The 20,872-nt window shown below is 45.3% G+C and overlaps 1 protein-coding gene across 3 annotated transcripts in view; it reads right to left on the bottom strand.

Annotated features, from left to right (window-relative positions):
- The window catches only part of Slc43a3 (solute carrier family 43 member 3), a 29,248-nt gene extending 8,864 nt beyond the window's left edge, over positions 1 to 20,384 (bottom strand). Inside the window, exons 1-11 of one of the 3 annotated variants that reach the window (XM_045142084.1) lie at positions 20,301 to 20,384; positions 19,850 to 19,909; positions 19,151 to 19,460; positions 18,697 to 18,826; positions 16,856 to 16,902; positions 8,350 to 8,426; positions 8,040 to 8,132; positions 5,358 to 5,497; positions 3,607 to 3,701; positions 1,345 to 1,518; positions 1,014 to 1,133 (exon numbers count right to left, since the gene is read on the bottom strand). In XM_045142084.1, the coding sequence (XP_044998019.1) occupies positions 1,014 to 1,133; positions 1,345 to 1,518; positions 3,607 to 3,701; positions 5,358 to 5,497; positions 8,040 to 8,132; positions 8,350 to 8,426; positions 16,856 to 16,902; positions 18,697 to 18,826; positions 19,151 to 19,322 (1,048 nt within the window). In that variant the 5' untranslated portion in view covers positions 19,323 to 19,460; positions 19,850 to 19,909; positions 20,301 to 20,384. Of the gene's footprint in view, positions 1 to 1,013; positions 1,134 to 1,344; positions 1,519 to 3,606; positions 3,702 to 5,357; positions 5,498 to 8,039; positions 8,133 to 8,349; positions 8,427 to 16,855; positions 16,903 to 18,696; positions 18,827 to 19,150; positions 19,461 to 19,849; positions 20,033 to 20,300 lie in introns of those variants that run through there. The other 2 variants (XM_045142085.1, XM_045142086.1) reach the window with 2 other exon arrangements.
- Positions 20,385 to 20,872: the final 488 nt, after the last annotated feature.

The following is a 20,872-nucleotide window of genomic DNA, read 5'->3' as shown; positions in this document are numbered from 1 at the left end:
GTGTCCCACCCTCTCCCACCACTGACACTCCACTCGGCTCCTGGTCAGCTTCCCAGGCCCCTCTCCCTCGTCTCCTCCCAGGGCCTTGGCTTAGATGCTAGTTCTCCCAGGGTGCCTTCCCTGACAGCAACTTTGTTCTCACTCAGAGCAGATGGTGTGCCCTTCTTTCAGCCCCATAGCTCTCTGTGTGTTTACAGATGCTCCCTGACTTACAGTGGGGTTATCCCCTGAAAACCCCATCAGAAGTTCAAAATGCCATCAGGTTGAAAATGCACTACTTGTGTGTGTGTGCACATGTATACACCAGCACACAGAGGCCAAAGAATAACTTCAGGTGTCATTCATCAGATGCAAGCCACCTTTTTAAACACAGGGTCTCCCACGAGCCATGAACTTACCAACTAGACTCAAATGGCTGGCCAACCAATCCCAGGGATCCTCCTGTCTCCACCTCCCCAGCCTTGGGATTACAGCCATGCACCTTCATGCCCAGCTTCTTTACATGGGCATTGGAGATGGAACTCAAGTCCTCATGCTTTCAAGGCAAGCACCTTACCAATGGGTTGCCCCCTTACCTGAAAATGCACGTAACACACCTAACCTAGTGAACGTCTCACTCTGCATAACCTAGCCTAAACATGCTCAAAACACATTAGCCAACATAACACAAAGCCTATATATAATAAAATGCTATCTCACATGTGCTATGGAATGCTACACTGGACCTGGGAAAACAGGATGGCTGCATGGGAATGCTTCATCCAATCATAAAGAAACAAACACATCAGTTAGGGACCCTCTGTGAATGGAGTATGATCACTGACTGCCCTTCTCTGCCTTCTTGATTAGGAACAGAAGGAAAAGAAAGAGCTACCATCTCATAGGCTGTGTCTGGTACTATGGCTGGCAGGTAGTGTAGTGGTTGGATGGATGCTTAAGTGAGTGCAGAAGAAAGGTTAACTGTGAAGCCACAATGGGCATCGCTCCTCCTGGCCCCCTAGCCCGTGTCTCACCTGTCTGTTTTGCTTCCTTCTGGTACTTCTGCTTGAGGTGATCCATGAGCATGCCATTCCAGGGGGCACACAACACCCCAAAGAACTGGGTGATGGCAAAGGCATTGGTGTAGGGGCTGACTGCAGAGAACAGAGAGGGGTTGGGTGATAAAAAGTTTTCAGCTCTGCCTTATAGGACACTCCCACCTTGCCCTTAACCTCCCATCCCCCAGACCCTCAGATTCTCCACTGGAGCACATAGCATGCTGACACTGAACCCATTTTCAGGCCCCTCAAGACCAAAGTCTCCGAGTGTGACATGCCAATAGGCTGCCTCCAGAGCACCACACACCTTGCTCCCTGTCATCACCAGCCAGTTTGGTTAGTAGGGAGTTGAGGGTACCAATGAAGAAGTAATGCCACAACTGTACCACAGACAGCCACACCAGGTGCCAGGCAAAGCGCCGAGAGAGCACACAGCTCCGGAAAGAGCGCAGCTCCTGCTGCTGCCCTGGTCCTGGGTTCTCTGACAGAGAAAAGAGAAACTGGACATGAATCATAAAGGAAGTGAAGGGGCAGGATGGGCCACCGTGATGACCCTTAACACCAGCCTCAGCTCCAAGCTTACCTTCTCAAGGAGGAGCTCTGTGAGCTACCTACAGCTTCCCTGGCCACCATGCTGAGTCACTCTAGCCCTTCCGCCTTGAATGACTCTCCAGCTCTGTGTACTGAAATCCGATCTATCCCTCACACCCTGCTCAATGACTTCTAGCAATCCTACCTTCCAGATCTTTCTCAGCCACAATGGTGAAAAGAAAGACAAAGAGGTCTTTAGAGAGGAAACAAGGATTAGAGATGGACAGCTACTGTTCATGCCTACTCTGCATCCCAGCCTTGTTTTTGGTCCTAGCATCTTGCATTTTCTTAGGAATATTCCCTTGCCCTACTCGCCCATGGCCAGATGGGACTATAAATTCAATGTTTGGCTCCTCACCCAAGCGACTGGTATGCTCATGCTCCCTAAGTAGACAAGCTATGACTTTAGTAGACTTGATGCCCAGAGGCAGCCTGGTTCCACATCTCCATGGCCTGCCAAGCTATTCCCTGTGGTGATGAGCTTTCCAGTCTTACCACCTTCCTTCCTTCCCTTTTTTCTAGTATTTTATTATTATTTATTTGTATTATTATTATTAGATATGGACATATTTAGAATGTAAACATCACATGTTGGTACCATCCTTTCCCACTTCCTGGTCCCTTTTCTGAAGAGGCCTTCCTCACTGGGGATGCAGGTCAACCCCATGGGGATTGTGGGTCATGCATTGTTGGGGGAGGAAGAGGCTTCTTTTATCTATTTTTCTTTTTCTTCCTTCCTTTCTGTTTTCTTCTCCTCCCTCTCCTCCTTCTTTCTTTCCTTCTTTTATTTCTGATAGGGTCTCATGTAGCCCAAGCTGGCCTCAACCTGCTATATAGCTGAGGAAGGTATTGAATTCCTGATCCTCCTGCCTCCACCTTGAGTGCTGGGATTACAGGTGTGCACCACCACACCCATTTTACGAGCTGCTGGGGGCTAAACGTATGGCCTCATGTATGCTAGGCAAGAATTCTTCCAATTGAGCTACACCCTCAGCCCCTATTAGTTTCTTCTTTAATTTTTTTTATGAGAGAGAATTGGCATGCCAGGGCATTAACCACTACAAATGAACTCCAGACACGTGTACCACCTTGTGCATATGGGGCACCTGTATGCATGTGTCACCTTATGCATCCAGCTTACATGGGTTCTGGGGAGTCAAAGCCAGGTCTTTAGGCTTTACAGGCAAGTGCCTTAACTGCTAAGCCATCTCTCCAGGCCGTCAGCCCCTATTCTTTAAAAAACAATTGTGTTGTTCATATTTAAGATATACAACATAAAATCATTGGATACTTATAGATAGTAAAATGGTTACTATAGTAAAGCAAATTAACATATCCATCATCTCACATGGTTACCCCCTTTTGGCAAAAACAGCTAAAATCTGCTCATGTAGCAAAAAAAAAAAATCTCAAATACAATATAATTTTATTAATTCTGGTCCTCAAGTTGTGCATAAGACCTCCATACTGGTTCCTTCTACACAGCTGCTGTGTTGAACCCTCTGACCTACATCTCCCCACTTCCTCTCTCTACCTCCTATTTTTATTTCTACTGTAGCGAGTAATGGTTGCGATATTTGTAATCAAACACCCAGAACACATAGAGGAGGGGTAGGAGGAGGCAGCGATGGCAGTGGAACTAAAAAGGGCAGATCCAGATGACCTGCAGAAATTGGGACACATGAGCCAGCCTTGATGCCATGGAATCCCAGGAGAGGGCAAGACTGGGGATGCGGAGGAAGGATATAGAAGATGAAGAGGAAGAAGAATAGGGAATAAGATGAGAAAGGGAAAAGAGAAACCAAAATGACAGCAGGTCCTACCCTATCTGGACCCTCTGCCCAGTGAGGGGGCCAGGAAGGCCCATCAGGTTCTCTCTCTGCCTGGCTCAAGGGGGCTTCCCAGAGAGAAGAGCAGGTGAGAAGCCAGCTGAGATGCAAGACAGGCCAGGATCTCCAGGTCACCCCACAGGGCTCACCTTCCTGCGATGGAAGGAACTCCTTTGACTGAAGCTCCCTGACTTCATGCTCAGCTGTCCTCTTTTCCTTTCTGGTGCCAAATCTCAAACACAAGCTGAAGAAACAGAAGCCAGGACAAGGACTGTGAACTGAACCATTTCAAACCAGAGGTGACAGGGTTGTGTATTCTGATTTCACTCCATATGAAATCACCTTTAACATCTGATGGCCAGATGGTACACTGGGCCACTTAGGTCAAAATGTCTAGTGGATGGCAGATGGGCCTCCATTTTTTAAATTTTACTATCATTATTTGTATATGTATGTGTGTGAGTGCATGTGGAGGCCAGAAGTCAATGTTGAGTGACTTCCTCAGTTACTCTTACTTTTTCAGAGTGTCTCACTGAACCTGGAGCTCATCCACTAGGCTAGCCAGCAAGCCACAGGGATTATCCACCTAACTCCGCCACCCTCTTCCCCAGCACTGTGATTACAAACATACACCACCATGCTCAGCTTTTATGTGCATTCTGAGGCTCCTAACTCAGGTCCTCATGCTTACACAGCAAATACTTTACCCACTGAGCATTTCTCTAGCATCCTCACCCAACTTTTTTAGAGACTGGGTCTCACTTTGTAGCTCTGACTGGCAATTCTCCTGTCTCAATCTCCCAAGTTCTTGGATGGTAGGTGTGTGCCACCAACCTGCCTGCCTTTTTTATTTAATTTTATTATTTTAGTCTCATGACCTCAGGGTAATTGGTAGGCAGACAAGTTTGAGGTGCAGTGACAGGAGGAGCAGGTCTGGCCTCAGTGTGAGCCCCAGCCCTGCCTCTTCCTGGTGTAGAAATGTGGCTCCAGTTCACCCTGCTGAGCCTCATTTTCAAAGTTGGAAAATGAAGGCAACAGTAATAAACTGAGAGGGTTATTGTGAGAGTGAAATCAAGAGCATTAAAGGGTCTGAAAAACAGTAAACAAGCGGTAAAGGAGTGTCAATCCTCCACTTCTTGTACAGGACTGCAGAAATGAATACTGACCCGCTCTGTCCTTCACAACAGGACTTTGCAGATTTAATGATCTCTCATCACTGGCTCTGGGTAGATGTGTTAATTACCCAGCCAAAAGAATGAAGCAACATTGACAGACTAGTTTCAAGTCTAAACCTCAAGGAGGGCTGGAGAGATGACTTAGCAGTTAAGATGCTTGCCAGGAAAGCCAAAGGACCCAGGTTCAATTCCCCAGGACCCATGTAAGCCAGATGTGCAAGGTGGCATGCACATGGGGAGTTCATTTGCAGTAGCTGGAGGCCCTGGCATGCCCATTCTCTCCCTCCCTCACTCCCACCCCCCTTTCTCCCTCTGTCTCATGCACTTCTGCAGGCTCTTGGAACCCTGGAAGCACTATGTGAGCAAGCCCAAGCCAGCTTGCTGGAGGATGAGCCATTTGATTCAGACATGCCTACCTCTACCACATAAGTAAGGCCACCCCACCAGCTAACTACCACCCACCAGATGATCAGAAGTATAAATGACCCTGAAAGACCATCCAGACCTGGAAATGGTAATAAAACCAGCCAACTATTCACAGATTGTGAGAAATGAACTCTTGGTGTCTTAAGCATTGCAACACAAAGTACCATTGCATTTTGGGCTTGCTTGTCACACAGGAATACCTAGCTGATACAATCTTCTGAGAATCTTCTCCTATGAAAGGTTTGCTATTCCCTGCCTCCTACCTTAGGTCAGATGGGGCTTTAGCCAACAGTCCTTACCCATAGCTGTAGTCAGGAGGCACTGGGTAGGGGATGTGCCCCCGGGGCATCAGGAGAAACGTACGCCCAACATGCCAGACACTGCAGACAGACAGGAAAAGGAAGGAGGTCCTGAGTTTGATGTCCCGTTCATAGAGAAGCTGTAGAAAAGGGAGAGAGACATCAATGAAGCACCATGCTCACAGCAGCATCACTGACAACCACCTAAGGAGGGAAGTAACTGAAGTGCCCATCAACAGATGAATGGGTAAACAAAATGTACCATATCCATGTGATGACATGTTATTCAGTCTTTGGAGAGGGATATATGCTATAATACAGATCAACCTTGAGCATATGGCAAAAGTGAATGAAATCAGTCAGTCACAAAATTCTGGATCATTCTATTCACATGAGGTTCTAAGGACAGCCAAATTCACTTGTCCAGAAGTCCAGAGATACAGCTCCCACACATCTTCACCTATGTTGGGGTGGCTTTTCAGTGATGCAGCAACTGTTAAGTCACCTCACTCCAAAAGTAACCCCCAGTAAACTCATTGGTTCACCACATTAAACTTTGGTGTTATCAAGCTTTGGTCTGTCATCTGAGCCCTATCTGGGGTGATAGACACATGTTTGCATTTCCTCATAAAATATTTTCATCCAATAGGGGTCTTTATGCTCCTAATGATGTAAATTAGGCATTAAGTCAGGGTGCATTAGATTGGTTACTGTAAACGTACATGGGAATTCCACCCCTGGGGATTACAAATTAGGTATTAGATCAAGGTGGACTGGATTGCTTACTTTGAGTTTACATGGAGGCTCTTGATTAGAAACAAAAAAGGAACAAGGTCACAAGGGCTGGTAGTCAGCCAACATCTTTGTGAGTCAGGGCCTTTTGGAATTCATTCACATACTCTGCTTACTCTACTTGTCATTAGTGATATTCTTTTGGGACCTGTAACCCTGACTAGCTACCTACAAAATGGGGCTATTTTGCTCCTAATTCTTATCAGTAGCTGTCACTTTGTGCTACGTTACTAACACAAAGCCCAGAGAGAAGACCCAGGTGGGGCAGCTTAGAACCCACCATCTTTCATTCAGCCATTTTGTCCTTCAGCTGGCCGCCATGTAATCAAAGCATGGTTGCTACAACTCCAGCTATCACTCCTCATGCCCTCCCACTACACAGAGGGACAAGGAAGCCTCTTTTGTTTGTTTTTTTATATTTTTATTTTTATTTGTTTATTTGCAATCAGAGAGGTACAGGGAGAGAGAGAATTGGTCCACCAGGTCCTCTAGCCACTGGAAGTAAACTCCAGACACATGTGCCACTTTATGCATTTGGCTTTACATGGGAACTAGGACTTGAACCCAGGTTGTTAGGCTTTTCAGGCAAGTGTTAACCACTGAGCAATCTCTCCAACCAGTCTGTTTGTTTTTTGAGCCAGAGTTTATAACCCAGGATGACCTGGAACTCTATGTAGCCAACGATAACTTTGAACTCCTGATCCTCTTGCTTCCTTCTCCCAAGTCACCCATGCCTGGGATTACAGGCATGCATTGCTATGTCTAGTTTAATGCAGTGCTGAGAATTGACCCAAGGCTCTATGCACGCTGGGCAAGCACTATATCAACGGAGTATATCCTCAGCCACAAAGCTTTCTTTCTACCACTCTATTCTCACCTTTTTGTGGGGCGGGGGAGATGTCGTCTGAAGTTCTACACTGTATATACCTCTTTTATCACTAACAAAGTCTTGATTATATGCCCACTTCTATCTTTCACTAGTAGTAGAGACAGAATTTTTCATGGTTGGCTTAGCCCAATCAGGATTCATCTCCTGGGCTGGGCAGGTCACTGACCAGATAAATTAGTTAGCATGACATAAACAACTAAATCCACCAGCAAGGCCAGGCACAGTGATGTGCACCTGTATCTCAGTATTTGGGAAGCTGAAGTAGTTTTGTCCCCCAGATCCCACGTGAAAAGCTGGAAGCCATGGCAGGCTTCTGCAATCAAAGCTGAGAGGAGAGCCAGAAGCAGAATTCCCCAGAAGGCAGCCGAAAGGCAGCAGCTGATAAGAACAGCGCGAGCCAGAGAGGTAAAGCCCTCTTCCAGGCCCACCTGGAAGTTGTTCTCTGACCCTCACACACATGCCTGCCAAACAAATGCCCACACTCACACACAAACACAAGCACACAAAATTTTAAGTATTAAAAAGAAGAAGAAGAAGAGGAGGAGGAGGAGGAGGAGGAGGAGGAGGAAGAAGAAGAAGAAGAAGAAAGGAGAAGGAGGAAGAGAAGAAAAGGCTGGAGATGGCTCAGTGATTAAAAGCACTTGCTTGCAAGCCTGCCCACCCAAGTTCAATTGCACAGCACCCACATTAAAGCTGGATGCAGAGTGGTGCCTGAGGCTGTAATCCCAATCTCCAGCAATGGGAGGCAGAGCCAGGAAGCTGGGCCAGCTAGGCTGGCATTTGTTTGCAATGGCAAGAGACCCTGTCTCAAAGAAGGTGGAGTGGAAGAAAAACAGACATCTCAAGGTTGCCTGCTGACCTCCACACATAGCCCATGGCATGCACACACCTGCTCACAGACAAATAAATTAATAGTTAATTAACTAAGAATAAATATTAAGTTTTTCGATAAGATAAGGACTCAAGTGCTCAAATTTAATGTTGGATATAGGTATTTTTACCTTAACAATAAGAAAGACGGCTGAGGAAGAGTCAAATGCCCCATTGTAGAGGGTGATGATGGTTGAACAGTGTTTGCCAAATAGGTTCCCAACCTGGAGAAGACATGATCAGCCCAGATCACTAACTTATCCATGAACCAAAGACCTCTTCAGCTTTCAGCATGTACCGGGCATTTATAACACCCAACACTCACCCTGTACCCCAAGAGCTCCCACCCTGTCTCAGAGGTCAGCAACTGTAGGAAAGTGCCTTTCCATCCCTCCATGGTCCTCCCCTCTGCAAGCACCTAGAACCGAGGCGGGCTCGTACCTGGAGGTTCGTGATGAGAAACAGAATCCCCCCAACCGTGAGCATGGGCATGGCCAGGAAGAGCAGCTGGGCCAAATCTGTAGCCATCAAAAGCACAGGAGGGATGGCGTCATCACAACTCACACACGTGGAGCCCCGCATGTCAGCACATCCTCCCTCTCCTCAAAAAATCCCAGCTCCCACATGCTAACTTCCCAAGGGTACCACAATCCGAACCCTAACTGCAACCAGCCTATTAGCATCACTCCACGGCCTTAGGGAACTGACCAAGATGCTCCAAATGTACCTGCAGAAGTCCTGAGCCACACTCCTTCCCCTCCCCCCAAAGATGGTGGGCATGTGAGGTGAGGGTGTGTGCCAAACCACAAACATGCCCTCTGACATTCTGGGACAGGGGATCCTGGACTCAGCCCCTAAGCTCACACTTCAGTCGTGAGCTGGTGTGTGAATCTGTGTCACCTCACCTGCTTGCTACATGGAAACAATTGCCTCAACTTTCCCTGCCTAATCAGGTTACTGTGAGAACTGAGAGTTAGGAAACAGCTGAGTACTTCCATGGTTCCTGGCATGGTACTTGGCATCAAAAATGCAGAATAAGTAGACATGCTACCCTCTTGGAAAAAAAAAAAGAAAAGAAAAGACACTGACTAGCAAATTGTTGCGGCAGCCCCGCTAAGTGATAGATAAGGATAGTCACGGAACAACTCAAGGACCAAGGAGAGAGGAGCCCTTCATTAATTAATTTTTGCCAAACCACAGACCTCTGCCCCCTTTCATGATTCTGTCCACAATCCTACCTGTTATGTTATTTGTTAAAATGTTTTTATTTAGAGGAAGATAGAAATGTGGCTCAGGGGCAGAGTGCCAGCTTAGGATATGTGATACCCTGGGTTTGATCCTCAGCAACCCCCATAAAAAATTAATTTGACTCATGTTTATTCAAAAGAAACCTGTTTCTAAAAGATATTTTCTATCCCCCTACTATAAACAGAGACATAATACTTATCAAGAATAGAAAGTAAATGCAAATATAAATACAAAGTAAGAAATACAGTGTTAGTCAATTGTAGCAGAGGCATGGGCCCCAGCATGTTCAAAGCCTGAGACATGCCTAGTGTGGGGGTCAGAGCGTCTCCACATCCAGGGTGACTTTCATGGTATTAAGACCAAAAGGACAAATAGAGGGAATTATTTTTCCCCAGGTGATCCAGTGCTTTTTAGTACAGCATGCCTGTGGCTTCTAACATCCTCTTAAGCAACTACTGTTCTGTAATCTGAGGCGCCTTAAAAGAGCTGATTTAGAGGAATCAGTATTTGCCATTCACTCTCTGTCCTTTCCAAATATACATCTCGCCTGATGAGACCACCAACCTAACGGCTGCTGGAGATCAATTTCATAACCGAGTCCTTGCAGCCTCAGTGTCATTTCTAGAACAAAAAAGCCCTATCTTTGTAGAGGAAGACAGGGATTATTGCCCAAAATTCACACAAGTGAATCTCATGAGTTCTGTTTGGACCAAAACACAGCCTGAGGGTGTGGCGATACCTCGCGTCATCATCTGGCTTCAGCACAGCCATTACATACGCCATAGTTATGCGCTGAGATTTTGCCTCCCAAGCCAAACAGTGAGCTACATGATCTGACAGGGTCATGATCCAGGGAGAGGAATGTAGGAAGCATCTCTTGGCCAGCATAACCAAACTACTTTCTCTGTGGCCTCAGGCAAGCACACGACCATTTCTTTACAAAAAGTGAGAGAGCAGACTTCCGGGGAAGATGGCGGTTTAGGAGCCACACCAAACCAGCCTAGGGAGGGATTTAAACAAAACTCCAGCAAAATACACTCTTCTTCTAAAAAGTGAAGTATAGGTTATTCTTAGACACAGCGGAGAAGCCAGAGACACCAAGACCCACCAGAAAGGAGGAAAACGGCCAGAGTCCCACTGAGGCACTGGCGGCCCATGACCTGCGTGCCCGCCCAGCGCAGCCCCGCCAGCTGCACCCGGTGGCGGCGGCGGCAGAGAACAAGCAACAGATGGTTCAACTCCATCAGCCTCTTGCAAAGTTAAGAAATCTGAAGGGAAGACAGCCGAGATCAACTAAAGAGCTACTGAAAGCGCGAGCAACTCCAGAAGTCTGAACTCTCCCATCCGCCATCGTAAGAACCGCGAACCTCCAGCCAGCATGCAGCCCCCAGTGGCAGCGCAGGCAGCAGAGGGGATCAGAGGTACAGCTGCACAGCACGACATGGAGGGACCGAGGCGGGCTCTCAGCATTGGTGAGATTGGAAGCCACCCCAAAAGGTAACGAGGCTGATTGACAAAAGAAAGAAAGAAAGAGAGAGAGAGAGAGAGAGAGAGAAAGAAAGAGAGAGAGAGAGAGAGAAAGAAAGAGAGAGAGAGAGAAAGAAAGAGAGAAAGAAAGAAAGAAAGAAAGAAAGGAAGGAAGGAAGGAAGGAAGGAAGGAAGGAAGAAAGAAAGAAAGAAAGAAAGAAAGAAAGAAAGAAAGAAAGAAAGAAAGAAAGAAAGAAAGAAAGACACACAAGTACACAGTCCTGCAAGAGCTAATCTGTCTTTCCTTGTCAGGGCAGGTTATGGGGTATATATTCTTGGTTGGCTTTACCATTTTCAAATAACCTATATTTGGGGGTTGAATTTTGTTGCCTTTGGTGCTTTCATATATATAAGGCCTTTGTTTTTTGCTTCTATCATTATTGGGGACAGGGTCTGACCAAGATCCAGGTTGACCTGGAACCCAATTCAGAACAGAAATCTCTACCTCCCAGCTAACAAGATTCAGGGTGTAGAACAACACACACCCTTAGGGATTTGGGCTTTATATGACTATCTGTTTTAATCCCCACAATTGCATACTTTGTGCTCAGTTTTACTGATTGTGTATGTTACTCAGTTGAAGTTTAGAATATGCCAGTAAATTATTCCACCCAGTCCACTAGAATGCTTTCTTAGCAAGCAAACTCAATACCTAGGATTACTTCTGCGGCTTAATTGGGGGACAAGAGCTACACCTGGCACCTTGAACTCATATTCTGAGGATATATAGAGTTGAACTGCCATGTCTGGGAACACTGTAGATAAGTAGAAAACCCAAGAATCAAGTCAATTCAGGATGCGACAGTTGCTATGATATAATACAAGAAACTCAAAGAATCAAGACAGTCCCACAAAAAAAAAAAAAATCATCAGAAATGATAATCAATGATTCTGTATTAGACGAAATGCCTGATAAAGACTTAAAGAAAATGATGGTATCGATGCTCAAAGAAATCAGAGAAGAAATGAAGGGAATCAAAGAAGAAAACAAAGGAATTAAAGAAGAAAATAAAATTCTGAAAGAGAACACAAGAAACCAGCTTAATGAAATAAAGAGGTCATTACAAGACATGAGTAAAAAAATAGACATACTGAAGAAAAACCAGGCTGAGATCCAGGTTCTGAAGAATACATCCAAATTAAAAAAAACTCTGTGGAACATTCTCTAAAATAGACCATATATTAAGACACAAAGCAAATCTCCACAAATACAGGAAAATTGAAATAATCCCTTGTACTCTATCTGACCACAATGAGATTAAACTGCCAATCAGCAACAAGAAAAGCTGCAAAGCATACAGAAATTCACGGAGACTAAACAGTACACTATTGAATGATCAATGGTCATTGAAGAAATCAAAAAGGAAATCAATAAATTCATAGAATCAAATGATGATGATAATACAACATGCCAAACTTTGGGACACAATGAAGGCAGTCCTAAGTAGGAAATTTAGAGCTCTAAGTGCCTATATTGAGAAATTAGACAGTTCACAAATAAACAATTTAATGTTCCACCTTAAGGTCTTGGAAAAAGAAGAACAAGACAAAGCAGAAATCAGTAGATGGGAAGAAATAATAAAGATTAGGCAGAAACTAATAAAATAGAAACCAAATAACAATCCAAAGAATCAACAAAACAAAGACTTTGTTCTTTGAAAGGATAAATAAGATTGATAAACCCTTAGCAAATTTGACCAGAAGAAAGACAGAAGAGACAAAAATTAATAAAATTAGAGATGAAAAAGGCACATTACAACAGATACCAAAGAAATTCAGAAAATCATAAGTCCATACTTTAAGAATATATATGCCTCTAATTTGAAAATCTGAAAGAAATGGATGATTTCTTTGATTAATAGGACCTAACAAAATTAAATAAAGATGAGATAAACTATTTAAATAGACCTACAACAAGTACAGAGATCCAAGCAGTTATAAAAAAATCCCCTAACTAAAAAAAACAAAAACCCAGGCCCAGATGGATTCACTGGCAAATTTTACCAGACCTTCATGAAAGAACTAACACCAATGCTTCTTAAACTTTTCCATAAAATAGAAAAGGGAGGAATTGTACCAAACGCCTTCTATGAAGCCAGCATCACCCTCATAACAAAACCAGGCAAAGACAGAACAAAAAAAAAAAAGAAAAGAAAATTACACACCTATCATCCTCATAAACATAGATGCAAAAATTCTGAACACAATATTGGCAAACAGAATACATGAATATATCAAAAAGATCATTCACCTGACCAAGTTGGCTTTATCCCAGGGATGCAGGGATGGTTCAACATATACAAATCAATAAATGTAATACATCATATAAATGGACTGAAGGACAAAAAATCACATGCTCATCTCAATAGCTGCAGAAAAGGCATTCGACAAAATCCTCTCATGGTAGCAGCATTGTAGAGATTGGGACTAGGAGGAACACATCTCAGCATAATAAAGCTACTTATGACAAGCCTACAGCCAACACAATACTAAATGGGGAAAAAGTCGAAGCTTTTCCACTAAATTCAGGAACAAACCAAGTGTGTCCACTGTCTCCACTTTTATTTAATATAGTACTGGACTTCTTAGCTATAGCAATAAGGCAAGAGACACTCATAAAAGGGATACAAATTAGAAAGGAAGAGATCAAATTATCACTATTTGCAGATGATATGATTCTATACATAAAGACTCTAAAAACTGTACCAGCAAACTGTTAGAGCTGATAAGCACTTTTAGCAACGTAGCAGGATACAAAATAAATACATAGAAATCAGTCGCTTTCCTATATACTAAAAACAATGTCCAGAGAATGTCTCCCATTCACAATTGCCTCAAAAAAAAAAAAAAAAAAAAAGTACCTTGGAATAAACTTAAGGAAGTGAAGGTCTCTACAGTGAGAACTTTAAAACACTCAAGTGAGAAATTGCAGAAGACACGAAGAAATGGAAAGGCATCCCTTGTTCTTGGATTGGAAGAATCAATATTGTGAAAGTGTCAATCTTACCAAAAGCAATCTACACATTTAATGCAATCCCCATCAAAATTCCAATGGCATTCTTCACAGAAATAGAAAAAATTTGCTAAATTTCATTTGGAAGCACAAAAAAAAAAAACAACAACCTCGAATAGCCAAAGTGATTTTAAGCAACAAAAATAAGGCTGGTGGTATCACTATACCCAATTTTAAGCTATATGACAAAGCCATAGTAACAAAAATAGCATGGTATTGGCACAAAGACAGACATGTAGATCAATGGAACAGAGGACCCAGATGTCAATCCAGGCAGCTACAGCCATGTGATATTTGACAAAAATGCCAAAAATATTCATTGGAGAAAAGACAGCCTCTTCAACAAGTGCTGTTATATGTGGATATTTATATGTAGAAAGATGAAAATAGATCCTTATCATTTCTCCATCAAATCCAAGTAGATCAGGGACCTTAATATCAGACCTGAAACTGTGAAATTGCTACAAGAAAAGGTAGGGGAAACCCTTCAACATATTGACATAGGTAATGACTTTCTGAACATAACCCCAATTATACAGAAAATAAAACCACTAATCAACCACTGGGATCTCATAAAATTACAAAGCTTTTGTACAGCAAAGGACACTGTGAATACAGCAAAGAGACAACCTACAAAATGGGAGAAAATCTTTGCCAGCTATACATCTGGCAGAAGATTAATATCCAGAATATACAAAGAACTCAAAAAACAGAACAATAAGAAATCAAACAACCCAATCAAAAAAATTGGCTATGGAACTAAATAGAGAGTTTTCACCAGAAGAAATACACATGGCATATAAACATCTAAAAAAGTGTTCTACATCCTTAGCCATCAGGGAAATGCAAATTAAAACTACCTTTTACTATCTTTTCCCCCATCAGAATGGCTACCATCAAGAAAACAAATGACAATAAATGTTGGTGAGGATACAGTAAAAGGGGAACCCTTCTACACTGTTACTGGGAATGTAATCTGGTACAGCCATTGTGAAAATCCGTGCAAAGGTTCTTGAGACACCTAAAAATAGATTTGACATATGATCCAGCTATAGCACTCCTAGGCATATGTCCTAATGACTCTTTTCACTGCCTTAGAGATACTTGCACAACCATGTTTATTGCTGCTCTATTCACATTAGCTAGGAAATGGAACCAACCTAGATGTCCATCCACAGATGAATGGATAATAAAGATGTGGTTTATCTACACAATGGAGTTCTATTCAGCAGTAAAGAAAAATGAAATTATAAAATTTATAGGAAAATGGATGGATCTGGAAAGGATTATACTGAGGTAACCCAGGCCCAGAAAGCCAAACGTCACATATTCTCTCTTATATGTGGGTCCTAGCTACAAATGTATAGACTTGTGTGTGATCTGGAACCAAAAATCAGTAGCAGAGGCCCATACGCTAGAGAAAAGCTATAAGGGAGGGAGGAGAGGGAAGGACTTAAGGGGATGGTATTGTATATATGTAAGTAGAAAGACAGATTACAGGGAGAGGAAAGGCCTAAGCGAGGTCAGGGGAAGAGATTGTATATAAAAGAAGGGCAGGGGGAGGTTCAATCAAAATTCAAGATATTCTGAATAAGACATATGAAAATCTAGTTTCTTAAACAATAGCACATCCAGAAGCCTTAGATTGTTACTAGAAAATTTTCAGTGCCTGGTATGTGATACCTTCCAGTGAGTTGTTGGCCAGGGAGGCCCCTGTTACCTCCAAAACATTACAGGCTATTGCCAAGGCCCTTGGTTCCCCATGAGAAAGAGATTGAAAGACCCTACTGATGAAGACTTCACATGCCTGAGAGGCAAAGTCCCTGAGAAATCAAGTTGGTGCTGAGCAGAAAGCCTTCTCGCTATAGTCCAGCCAACTGAAAGCTGAAAAACGCTGAACTGTATGCAGTTATGGGAGACAGAAGTCATCAGTGGTGAAAACAGTGGACACTGGAAACCTCAAGTTTGGCCAGACAGGCCAAATGACTGAACGAGTGCAATAGTGGCATGTCTGCTTGGAGGAATCCAACTGCTCTCTAATTGGACTTAAGGCCCATTCTATGGGAGGAAATACATGCCTGGTAGTGAAAACCTAATCCAAAGCCTATGGCAGGGGAGGTCATAAGCCTTAGGAGTATAAGGCCTCTTCTTGTCTGGATAAATGCATATATCATTCTCACCAAATTGCCCTGAAAGCACTACACTTTAATGTTCATACCATACATTAATGCTTCTCTCACTTCTGGTTAGAGAAGCTTCCTTTTCAGATGGCAATGACCACTGGGATGACCCAAAAGGCAACACAGTGCTAAGAAGAAGGGACGGTGGAGTGACCAGCACTGAAACATCTCACACCCTCCAAGGCTCAGGGTCCACTGCAGAAGAGGTAGGGGAAAGAATGTAAGAGCCAAGGAAGGGTACCACTCCTTACATACAACTGTCTGGATAGAATTTGGCCTCAATATCCAAGACCTCACAGTGCCTAGTAATACCCACACAAGACCCTCATAAGATGATGACATTAAATTAAAAGAGAATAATGCAGAGAGGGAGAGAATATGACAGAGATCAGAGTTATGAAGGAGAAAGTGGGGGAGGTGAGGGGAGGAGAGGGAAATACCATGGTTTGTTGTCTGTAAGTATAGAAGTTGTCAATAAAAAATATATTTTCAAAGTGAGATAGCATTTTAATACTGTGAAGATATAATCTCTTGAGGGCTGGAGAGATTGCTTAGTAATTAAGGCACTTGCCTGCAAAGTCTAACGATTGGATTCAATTCCCCAGTACCCACATAAAGCCAGATGCACAAAGTGGTGCATGCATCTGGAGTCCATTTGCAGCAGCTGGAGGCTGTCCATTCTCTGTCTTTCTCTCTCTCTCTCTCTCTCTCTCTCTCTCTCTCTCACTCTTTCTTTGCTTGGAAATAAATAAAAATATTAAAGAATAAACGTATAATCTCTTGACTAAATTCTCTGATGCAATCCATCTCCATGTCTGCTCTCTTCATTTTCTCAGTAGAATAAACTTTTCATAGACCAGTCACAATTCAGTCTCTATCAAGTCCTTTTTAAACTGAAAAATCATTAGCCCTGAGGCATCTGCACCTGCCCTACCTAGCCACTCCCCGAGCTAGGATACCACCCACCGTCAGCACTCACCTGCAGAGGTGAAGGCAATGGTTAGTGTGGCACTGGTGTATAAAAATCTGAAATATAGAACAAGAGGATCCTGTTAACAGAGACATCTGGGAAACCAAGCATCTTGTTTCCCCTAAATTCCAAATTAGGACTTGATTATCAGCCTGGAAACCCAAAGAGCAAGAATACCTCTGAGAGGCTGAGCAGCCCTGAGCAGACCTGCTGAGACTGACTTGGTCCAGAGAGACCCCACAGACAGTGTGCCATCCCAAGGTCAAAGGCAAGTCTGGACAGTCTTACAACAAAGTAACAAGCTCAGATAAGGACATGTATTGGGAGAGGGGTGATCCCGGAGTAGAGTGGGCCACACCCAAGCCCTCTTGCCTGAAAGACCTAAGAAGTCAGCCCACTGGAAGAAAAGTTTGGTTCCCAGTCTGCAAGTCAAAACTTTGGGTCCTAATTCCTCCTCACTGTGTGCCACACTTCTCTGGGCCTCAACAGCCTTTTCTGGAAAGAGTAAGGATTAAACTAAACTAGACCTCAGTATAGGGCTTGGGGATGTGGCTCAGCGGTAGAAAGCTATCCACGGGACCATTAAAAACAAGTAAACAGGACTGGAAAGATGACTTAGCGATTAAGGCGTTTGCCTACAAAGCCAAAGGACCCCAGTTAGATTCTCCAGGACCCACGTAAGCCAGATGCACAGGAGGCGCATACATCTGGAGTTCGCTTGCAGTGGCTAGAGGTCCTAGTGTGTACATTCTCTCTCTCCCTCTCTCTCTCTCTCTCCCTTGCTCTCTCCCTCTCTCTCTCCCTCCCTGTTTCTCTCTCTCAAATAAATAAATAAAATGTATTTAAAAAAAAAAGTAAACAAACAGGACGTGGTGGCGCACGCCTTTAATCCCAGCACTTGGTAGGCAAAGGTAGGAGGATTGCGGTGAATTCGAGGTCAGCCTGAGCTAGAGTGAGACCCTACCTCAAAAAAAAAAAAAAAAACAGTAAACAAACAAACAAAAAGGTTCTAAAGATTGCAGGATGATGACCCCAAGGTTACAGTTATCCTTCAGCAGTAGACATGGTGCCCTAAAGCTGAAGAGGGAAAGGTCAAGGGGAATACAGGGGGGAAGAAGAGCCTTCAGACAGCTAAAACACAGAGGTCTGACATACAGTCACTATTGGCCCAAAGGCTTAAAGTGCATGGCACTTGCCTTACTCAGTGTACTCCCTGGCTCTGGTCCACATAGGCCTCTTATCCTCTGACAGCTAAACACACACCTGACTTTGCTGGGTTGTATCAGTCCCCAGCAGGCCGCTGCTTATCACAGAATTTGGCCACTAGCTCAGAGACCAGGACAAAGCAGCACATCAGGTAACCAAGATGGAAAGCCTGCGGATCTCTGAATCAAGTGCAAGGAAAACCCCTACTGAGGGGAAACATGGGCCCACCCTGTTCCTTCCAGTCCAAGGGGAACTGGAGACACCCAGCAAATGATGGGGTGGAAGTGGGGAGGGTGAAGACTCTTGGATGGGAGGCCCACCCTAAGGGAGAGGAGAGTGAGGGCTCCCCAGGGACAAGGAAAGCAGACAGCATCAGTAGTAGGTTTTGCTAATTTGGTAACTTTGGCCTCAGGCCAGTGCTCTGAGAAAATCGGCCTGAGTTCCTGTTCCTGATGTCACATGGCTGCCAAGCAAGGGAAGGACATGAGGAAAGGGGAAGGGGGGAGGGCGGGCTGGCCCTAGGGGCAGGAACAGAGTCCACATCCTGTTGGCCAGCTGCTGGGGCTGGGTTTCCCTCCAAGCGTGTGGCCACAGTCTGAACTCTCTCTCCCTCACTGCTGCCCAGACTAGGCCTCCACACTTACATGGCTATGAGGCGGGCCACGGTGGTCTTGAACCGGTCAAAGATGTAGCCAGCCGGGAAGGCCATGAAGTTGTTCATGAAGGACGCCACAGTGAAGATGAGCAAGAACATGTCAGATTGTGCTTTGCAATCTGGGACAGAAAAGCTCTTAGGAGTGTAGGATACATGAGCCAAAGTCTGATTACCCCGGGTCATGTTGTTAGGCAAGCACCCAACTTGACCTCCCCCTCCATCTTACACAGCTTGCCAGGGGGAAAGCTGATCATTGGGCTGCCTTGAAATGTGAATGCCCCTAATGACTGTTCCTCCCCATTGCCTCGACCCCCCCCCAGGGAGGGGCACGTTGAAGCACCTTTCTAACCCATAGAAAGACTGGTGGCTAGGTGACAGAGTCCTCTCTCCTCCCCCTCCCCCAGGAGCGGGGACAGGGGGAGAAAAGCCATCACTGCCCTTACCAGCCTGCCTGGTGGCATTGCTCAGGGGTTCATAGTTGCAAAGATCCTTAAAGTAATACTCTGCTTTGAAGACGTATACCAGAGACGTCCAGCCAAAAAGGACCCCCGCAAAGCAAAGGCATTCCAGCAGTCCAGTCAGAAGGGTGGCCACTCGAAGGGGCAGGCCTGCCATGGCAAGAGCTGAAGTTGATCTTCAAATCCCACCCTGTCCTGCTGGACTGATCACAGGTCCTGGCATGTGCCGCACTTGGAAAATTCCTTGGGCAAGGCCTTGACTTCAAGGAGCTCTCTGGTTCCAACTCTACCTGGGCTGGGAAAGAAACAGCAGTGGGTGAGTCTCTGGATCCTGTAAAATAACCCAGAGGCAGCCTGAAACAGGAGGCTTAGTGGGAAAGGGAGTAGGAGAGAAAGGATCTTTTGGGGAGAAGCCAGGATGCTGGAGGCCATGGTCAGTAAATTTAGGGAGTAAAAACTTTTTGTGCATCAGCTGGTGATGTGGCTCTGTGTTACAGTACTTGCCTAACACGAGCAGTTCAGGTCTCAGCATGGGGGGAGGGGTACCTTTCCCGCCTCTTCTCATTTGTGACATCTGACTAACCACGTGGGTAGCAAACCGGGCATCAGAAATCAACAGCAACCTCAAATCATAGATAAGACCAATGCGTTATCCAAACCGTGGGACAGTCTGAACGCACTCACCGAAGCACGCGCAGGGGCTGCGGGACTTGCAAGTGCTCGCGGTTCCCGGCCACTGGAGGTCTTCAGTGCACGACAAAAAAACAGAAACTTGAAAGTGATTGGCGAACTTCCCCAAGGTCACGTGGCCGGTAAGTCACAACGCTGACCACTCGGACGCCAAAAGTAGCCCGATTGCCAGCACCACCGCGGTCAGGCCACAGCGCGCGCCCCAGACATCCTCCGACCTCGCCGGGGCCCCGCCCTGCGCGGACCCCGCGGCCCGCCCCGCCCCCAGCAGGCCCAGCATCCTACCGCGCCCTCCTCCTGATGCCCGTCACTTCCTTCTCTCTTCACCACTCGGTGAAGTCCTTTTTCACCTACAACCTGGTGTCAGCCTGGCAGGAACTCGGTCCCTCTCTATTGGACTAGCTTTCAGCCTCCCTCCTGCTCCCCTGCCTCTCCCTCTCCTAACCGAGAGAGTTTGAACACCGTTCCAGGCACTGGTCCACCCACGAAGATCAGTCTCACTGCCCAGGGGAGATTCATCTGCAGGCAAGCACGTGGACGCACGCATCTTGTTCCCTGGGCCTGGCCTGATTCACTTGGGTGGGCGCAAAACAAGCTGTTTCCCATTGGCCCATCAACTCAACCCTGCCCCCGGGGCCCATGCGCCCAGAGCTACCAGGCAACTCCCAGAACAGAAGCCAGGACTAGGGGGTTTTGCAGACACTAACCCTCGGGGTGGGGGAGGCTGCCTTTTCACCAACAAGGGCCCCTTTCATTACAGAGAGAAAGAGAGAGGAGGGGGGAGGCTCAGGTTCTCAGAAAGCCTTTCCACTAGACTGCATTGATTAACTATTCATTCATTGCCCCATTTTTTATTAATCAAAGACATACATAATTGCCCACCGCAGCTTGTGATCAGCATGAGATAGCCGGCCTAACCAGCTGTGTTGCTACAGGCTTCCCTCCTCTCCATCTGAGAGAGAACGTCCAGCATAGCCCGGCAGTCTGCACATCCCTTGCCCAGCATCCTGAATCTCC

The sequence above is a fragment of the Jaculus jaculus genome, chromosome 1, assembly GCF_020740685.1.
Source record: "Jaculus jaculus isolate mJacJac1 chromosome 1, mJacJac1.mat.Y.cur, whole genome shotgun sequence".
NCBI lineage: Eukaryota > Metazoa > Chordata > Mammalia > Rodentia > Dipodidae > Jaculus > Jaculus jaculus.
Note: the sequence above shows the minus strand (reverse complement) of the source record. Positions and strands in the feature narration are given on the sequence as shown.